Genomic DNA, 7,500 nt, shown 5'->3' with positions numbered 1-7,500 from the left:
AATTATAGACGATTGTAAAAGATGTTTAAACTATTTGTATGTCAGGTAATTGTTCAGAAATGTTAACAACGTTGGTATCGATGAATTTTGCATTATGGATACTGAGCATTGATAGTAATTCTAGTCTGAGAAACCAACTACCTATATTGTGGGTAAGACTTCAAATATGCCTGTGAAATTGCACAGTAACACGCTGATAAATATCAGATAACTTCTTGCCTGCCATTCCTGGTATGGGTGAAATGGAGGGTCCATAAGAGCCGGAAATCAGAGTGGCGCCAAGCAACAGCCTTTGCCATAGAGCTTAGAAAAGCTCCTTATTTGATAAAGCCAACAGCAAGAAGGCAGACCTCATTTGCGTCTGCCGGCGATCGGGGCCCTCGATCGATGCGATCGATGCGCTGCTCTAAGTACTGCTGTTATCGTCACTATTGTTGGTTTCCTCGAACGGTGTATCTTGATAGTATATCCCTTAAGTATAATGGATCCGTTAGGATCGGCGACGCAAGCTTTTCACCTCTCGTTTGCCTACAAATAATACACCGTTAAGTTCTAGGAATTTCCTTAGAGGCAGCCGTGGGGGGAGGAAAAGGGAAACCCTCTTGTACTCTGATAACTCGCAAGAGACCGTGAACAACTGCTTGTCCCCTACGCTTTGAAGGGCAGCCAAAGACTAAGCTTCTTACTCTCCCAACAGACGGGCAGGAACTGGGCGGGACGGGCCGCCAGCACCAGCTGCACCTGAATGTTACCGAGGTTGGCACGGACCGCAGCGCCCACACGGGCGGCCAGTCGTTGCAGCTGTTTGGGCCCAACATCCAGGCGCGCCATTGCGTCATCGCCCACACGGAGGGCATCGTCACGGTCACCCCTTGCTCTAGGGACGCCGACACCTTCGTCAACGGACAGCGCATTTACGAGACCACCATATTGCAGGTGAGGTTTATTTGTTATATACATGTTTTGTTTAGCATTTTTTATTTGAGAAACTGTGTGGAAATCCTTATCGGGAAAGAGATGTTTAGGTTTTACCTTAAGATAATTGCAGTGGCATATTGCTCTGTGTTGGTGCTTTATGATCATTTCATTTTTTTCCTTCTCGCCTATCTAGCACGGCTGCATTGTGAGATTCGGTCGCATTCACAACTTCCGGTTTATTGACCCTCAGCAAGATGACAGGATGCGCCAACATCATCTCATGGACAGGTAAAGAAAGTTTCCTTTTAAAGGGCTAGTCTGTTTGCTAGTGTTCTCAAGCAGTGTCCTCTGTTTCCTCCCCTTCACCTGGCTATTGCAATTGCTACTCTCATAGAAATTATAGATGGATGACACTGCTCTGAGGCAGGCATTGGGGACTGGGTATTTCACTACAAAACTGTAAAATAATGATTCTAAGATGTTTTGCACTTTCACCTACTTACATACTGTAATGATATTTAATACATTGTGGTATGGTACTTGGATATCCAATCATCACCCTACTACTACAGATATATATATATATGTATGTAAATATAGTTATAATCACAGTTAACTTTTGCCTTAGATAACCTGTTCAGAAAGGAGATATGTTGTATAACTTTCACTGTATATAGAATCCATAACAGGGTGTTTTCTCACGTCTTAATGTATTGAAGAGTATTTTTTGAAAGCTGTAACTCTAGTTTTAAAATTTTGATGCGGCTCACTACTTAGCATGCACAACATCCCTCTGGTAGTTCCATGTGCCTGGTGGTGTTGGATTGGTGTTGTTGTACGCAACGGTGCGTTCGCCTCACAGTCTGACGCTCGGGCGACTCACTAATGTTTGACGTGTTGTGTCCACCACACTGTACAATAAGCGGCCAGCATGTTTTGTGTAGCATGTAGCATGTAGCATACTGGGGTCGGCAGGTCCGGGCAGGAGAAGGTTGGCCCAGGGGGACCTGGGGAGAAGGCGGAGGCAGGGGGGGACTCCGTGTCGCATGCTGGTTCACACACGGGCTCACAGGCCGGGTCGCGCAACTCTAGGTCGTCTGCACAGGAACGACCCAACAGAGCTGACCAGAGCTTTGAGGGAAGGTAAGATTATGGAAGGAAATGGTTTCAGACTCTTTTCCACTCATTTTTATCAAGGACAGTAGAGGTTGTTACCAAAATTGTTCTTTTCCCTTCTATTAATTTAGTTTTTCAGTCATTTATTTTCAGTGTCATTAATTGATTACCTCTTAAATTAATTACATTGCAACAGTTAAAGACACCTGGGATTGGTGAGGAGACTAAAATTATTCAATTGTAATGGAGCTGTCAGCTTTGTTGTTCTGTATTTGCACGAAACTGTTTTTGCATGAATTTTGTTCTGACCCTCATGCAGCTCGAGGACCGTCAGGCGTCATGCTCTGTAAGTTGCCTCAGTTCTCGGCGTTATTTCTCTCTCTGACTGTACAGGCCAATTCCTTTTTGAGGGCTCGAGAGATTTTATTAGAGACCTAAAGTGATATCACAATCCTGAAATTAGCTAGCATCTTAATTAAATGCATGTATGATATAGCTACTGTTAAGAAATTAATGATGACTGAATATCCTGCATGCCTGTGTTGTTATAAAGATATGTGATAGATTCCCGTTGCATCATCGTCTTGTACTAAGTCACTGCCATCGTCCTTAGGAGCAACTACGAGAGATACCCTCCGGCGAGGGACCCCATCCTCCCGGCAGTGCTGGAGTTCAGGGAGGAGAGCGAAGATGCCTTCCTTCACAGCATCACCACTGACTTGGATCCGATCGACGTGCAGTTTAAACTTGCTCCAACTTACACGCTTTACATGGCAGCTAGATTCAGGTAAGTTCTGGCGTCATTGAGTTGGAGTCTTAAGAGGATGTGATGTTTTTTTGTAATATATTCAGTGAGGATGATTTGGAGATTTTGTAACCCATGTATGGCTGTGTTAGCGCATCACTCTCTTATAGGAAGAGGTTATAGTTCCAGATGGAAAAATGTGGAATATTACAAGTCTCATTTTAAGGATTGTCATGCGTTGTGTATCCGTTGTGACAGATTATGTCTCAAGTATCAGTTCTTGAGAAAAAAAACACATGGATGTATAGTAAAAGAGAGGAAAGGTAATAACTTTGCATTATAGAGCTGATATAAGTGTCAGCTTAAATTCTTTCCGAAAATTAACTTAGGATTAGATGGTATTTAATGCCAGTAAATTCATTGAGAAGATGCAAAGTAACTTTTGATTGTAAGAGGAGCCACGCTGATTGAATTACTTTAAAATGTAGAGATGTCGAAGGCGACTGCAATAATTTTTTATCCTTACAGGGCATCTACTCACTATCGGCCAGAACTCAGTCCTACAGAGCGTGCTCACAGGCTGACTGAAATGCTCACAAAGGTTGCTGCAATGGTTCAAAATGTTATACACGTAAGTATGAGAGAAGAAGGCTCATTCTATTTCAAAGACGTAAATGTATATTCGAAAATGGTAAAGCAACAGGGTATTCAATTCTACCTTGTGTAACAGATATATTTCGACCAGGTTTATTGTTTTTGAAATATTTAGATTCCACGTTTATTTTTCCACCTTACCTTTCTTATAGTCTCGACACGGAGACCCAACATCTTTGGCCTTCTGGATGGCCAATGCGTCCGAACTGCTTCACTTCTTGAAGCAAGACCGACACATCTGTGGCTACTCTCTTGATGCCCAAGACATTCTTGCAGAAGCTGTTCAAGTTGCATTCAGGTAAGTCCAAGCACAGAGAAATATGGTGAATATTTTTTTTTTCCTTAACTAAAACTAGATCTTGAAATATGATATTGTATGCTTAATGCTATATTTCATGTTACTATCGTAACATGCTCGCCTGCGTTTCATTAAACGGTTGTTTTGAAGTGCTCTTGAAGGATTACATCATATATTAGTGTTGCAAAAAAGTGTTTCTGCACTTAGCCTGCAATAATAATATTTAAAATGGAGTAAAAATGTTACATCATTTATTTCCAGGAGCCTGGTAGATTGTATGCAAGCAGAATTGTCAACATCATTACCAATGTTCCTTGAAGACCGAGATGATGTGAACGAAGAGGAAGGATCCACAGCACACGTGAGCACATCTAGAGATTTCCTACTTCCTGTGCATAGTAACTATTTAAATCAAAGTCTATAGTTTTTCTTTCCCTGGCGCATTCTCGGTAATTTCAGTAACTCATTGACACCCCCTCCCCCCCCATAGGTGCTGTCCATATTGTCGAACACGATGGCTCTGCTGAGGAGGTGTCGCGTCAATGCAGCGCTCACCATCCAGCTGTTCTCGCAACTCTTCCACTTCATCAACATGTGGGTCTTCAACCGCATTGTGGCTGATCCACTCCCGAATTACTGCACCAGGTATGTGGATTAGGTTTGATTTGTTCAAATGTTTTGGTGGAATTCTTTCGTTTGAATTTAAGCGTCTTCATTTTTTTTCTTCTATTTATGGTTATATGTGTCTTGAGTAGTTAATGACAGTGTATGATGACGTATATTTATTTTAATTAATGTCAACTATTTTTTCTAAACATTGAAATACCTACCTGTGTAAATGATACCAGACTTAAGCCAAAAAATATATATATTCTTAATTATATACTTATAATTGTCATAAATGCCCTGCAGAGTATGGGGCATAAGGCTAAAACGTCGACTGGCTCGCATTGAATTGTGGGCGGAGAAACAAGGCCTCGAGCTGGCTGCAGACTGTCACCTGGCCAGGCTGTCTCAGGCTGCAATGTTGCTACATGCACAGAAGGTGAGTGAGTGGCTAGTTATGTATAGAAACGGGTTTTCTACAAAATCAATTAAATGTTGTGTGCTCTCATCTGTGGAATAGCTGATTGTATAATGAATGACGGTAGTATCATGTGAAAGTTTTCTTCTGTATATTATTTTCGGAAATGTCTCTCTTAAGAGCATAAATAAAGAAACTCAATAGGGTATTGCAGCGTCTGACTCTTTTATATCTTTTCAGTCTGCTCCTGATGACATCGCTACAATATCATCCACTTGCTTCAAGCTCAACTCTCTCCAGCTGCGAGCCTTGTTAGAGAAGTACCAGCCCGCCCCTGACGAGCCGAGGATTCCCCAGGACCTTATTGATAATGTTGTTGCTGTAAGTGAGATTTGTCCTTTAACAAAGGGCAGTGAGTTAGTATAGAGGAAAAATGAAGGTTTTTGTCTGTCTCTGATTTGAGAGAAAATGAGGTTCGCAACCATAAGAATTAGGTATTGAAGTATTTAGCAAAAGAAATTCAAATATTTTTTCACATTTTTTTCTTCTTGGAGGTACTATGATTCCCGTCTTGTTAACAGGTGGCCGAGAGCACCGCCGACGGCCTGGCAAGGGAGGACGGGCGTGAGGTGCGGCTGGAAGAGGAGATTGACCTGCAGCTGCCGTTCCTGCTGCCCGAGGACGGCTACTCGTGCGACATCGTGCGTGGTGTGCCGTCGGGGCTGGCCGAGTTCCTGAACCCCCTCCAGCACGCGGGGCTCTGCCGCATGAACCCCCAGCCGTCCTCCTCGGGCTACTGGACAATCTACATGCACGACCAGGAGATGAGGCCGCCGCCGGGGGTACGTCAAGTGCTGCTCATGGGGGATTTAGATGGACCCCTTGCAATTCCTTATGCAAGAACACCATCTGTTTCTATATCTACTTCAATTTTTATGATATCTTTTTGATATCACACACTTTCCATGATTGGCCGACATTATACGTCAGACCACTGCAAAAAAACAATTGTACCCTTCATTCATTCGGAAAAGAAGATTGACATTTACTGACGCATTTATCTCCCGAAACAGCCGCGAAGCCCGAGCGTGATGAGCAACCGGTCGCTGTCGATCCCGAGAGGCGAGCCCGAGATCCACGTCATTCAGCTCCACAAGTCCAACAACGGCATGGGGCTCTCCATCGTGGCTACGAAGGTCAGTACTCGGTTTCTGTTGATGTTGGGATGGGGAGGGAACCTTCTTCTTACTCTAGGGATATCATTAGTGTGTGTATGTGGTTGAGGTGCGTAAGTGTGAAGCGAAAAATATGTGTGCATTGTAGAAAAGTTCTCCAAGGATAAAGTGGACTTTGTCAGGTTTTTGGCTATTCCTAATTTCTCTATATTTTTCCCCCAAAATTCGAACAACGTAAAGACAAACACAAAAAATTAAGTCCTTGAATATCATCTTGAAAGGTTAAGACAAGATTGAAACTCCCCAAAACTTTTTTGCTCCTCCAAACTGTAGAGGAAGAGACGAAAAAGGAATTTCAAGATTGTGGCGAGTTTCCTCCATTTCGAGTCTGGGAAGTTGTGGTTGAAAAGGCTAAGGTCTTCTTCACATAGTGTCCGAGGTTCCTATAATACTCGTGGTCTGCTGGGCTCGAGGGAGAGACTATATGTGGACAAAAAATGTGGATGATTTGGTTGGTGTGAAAAAAACGTCAATGGTTGTGAAAAGGTGTGAATGATTTGGGTGGGTGTGAAAAGTTGTGAATATTGGGTTGATGTGGAAAGTTGTGAATGTGTGGATGGGTGTGAAAGGTTGTCAATGTTTGCGTGGATGTAGCGTATTATTGTGAAGGGAATGTTATTGGTTTGTTGACGCTGCGTATCTTGTTACTAGTTCAAGCGAAAAAAATGGGAAATGTGTCTTGTATTACGAGTATTGGACATATCAGGTCATTTATCTAGTTCCTGAATTACCAATATTTGGTCGAAATTGGCGGCAGGGGAAATACTATTGATAAAATTATTGAATACGTGACAGATTATTGCAATATTACCAACCTTCGCATCTCACGTGGAAGAGAAATAGTTTTGTTTTATAGGGACTTTAACCTCGACAGTACCTAGGTAAACAAGAAGAGCAGTGCCTCCGTCTGGACTAGAAACATGTCTAATAGAGTGTAATGAAGGGTCGTTGTGGTAGCTGGACCACAAAGGGTAAGGAAGAGGGATGTGAGTAAGCGAGTGTGAGTTGTGAGGGTGAATATATGAGCGAGTGAGTCAGTCCGTGTGTGGCTATTGTTCGCTGTGACTGTCATGTATAAAGCGGCGGTAAGTGGAGACGAGGCCACGTCCCCTCGTGAGGAAGGGAGGGAGGGAGGGAGGGATGGTGGGTGGATGGTTGGGTTAGTGGGAGGATGCGTTGGATAAGTGAGTGGAAGAGTGAGTGGATGAATGGGTGGGTGGCTGGTTGTTAGGGCTGGATGAGAGAGGGAATAACGATGGAAGAGTAAAGGTCTAGGGTGGATCAGGGAGGATATATAGAGAGGATAAAAGGGGGGAGAGTGGATTGGTGTGGAGAACTACGGGTGTAAGTAAATAGTTAAGGGAGAGTAGGTGAGGGTGGAGAGTGAAGGGGGTGGGGGATAGGTGTAGACTGTATAGAATGAAGGAGGGAAGGCTGAAGACGTGGAAAGTGTTTGGCTTTTTGTGTGTGTGTGTGTGTTTTTTTTATAGATGCAGTTAGTCCTTTGTTG

The 7,500-nt window shown here is 43.2% G+C and overlaps 1 protein-coding gene across 6 annotated transcripts in view; it reads left to right on the top strand.

The window, feature by feature from the left end:
- cno (adherens junction formation factor afadin) overlaps window positions 1-7,500 on the top strand; it is a 323,420-nt gene that overhangs the window by 217,399 nt on the left and 98,521 nt on the right. For 3 of the 6 annotated variants that reach the window (XM_086537388.1, XM_086537391.1, XM_086537387.1), the window contains exons 10-21: window positions 698-936; window positions 1,112-1,206; window positions 1,894-2,061; window positions 2,648-2,821; window positions 3,308-3,410; window positions 3,586-3,731; window positions 3,993-4,092; window positions 4,222-4,376; window positions 4,644-4,776; window positions 4,996-5,136; window positions 5,337-5,597; window positions 5,829-5,951. In XM_086537388.1, coding sequence (XP_086393514.1) covers window positions 698-936; window positions 1,112-1,206; window positions 1,894-2,061; window positions 2,648-2,821; window positions 3,308-3,410; window positions 3,586-3,731; window positions 3,993-4,092; window positions 4,222-4,376; window positions 4,644-4,776; window positions 4,996-5,136; window positions 5,337-5,597; window positions 5,829-5,951 — 1,838 coding nt within the window. The remainder of the gene's footprint in view (window positions 1-697; window positions 937-1,111; window positions 1,207-1,893; window positions 2,062-2,647; window positions 2,822-3,307; window positions 3,411-3,585; window positions 3,732-3,992; window positions 4,093-4,221; window positions 4,377-4,643; window positions 4,777-4,995; window positions 5,137-5,336; window positions 5,598-5,828; window positions 5,952-7,500) is intronic. The other 3 variants (XM_086537393.1, XM_086537390.1, XM_086537389.1) reach the window with 1 other exon arrangement.

The sequence above is a fragment of the Penaeus japonicus genome, unplaced genomic scaffold, assembly GCF_977035675.1.
Source record: "Penaeus japonicus unplaced genomic scaffold, GWHDUDI00000001_assembly GWHDUDI00000005, whole genome shotgun sequence".
Lineage (NCBI taxonomy): Eukaryota > Metazoa > Arthropoda > Malacostraca > Decapoda > Penaeidae > Penaeus > Penaeus japonicus.
The sequence above is the reverse complement of the archived record's forward strand: the minus strand, read 5'-3'. Positions and strand labels throughout refer to the sequence as shown.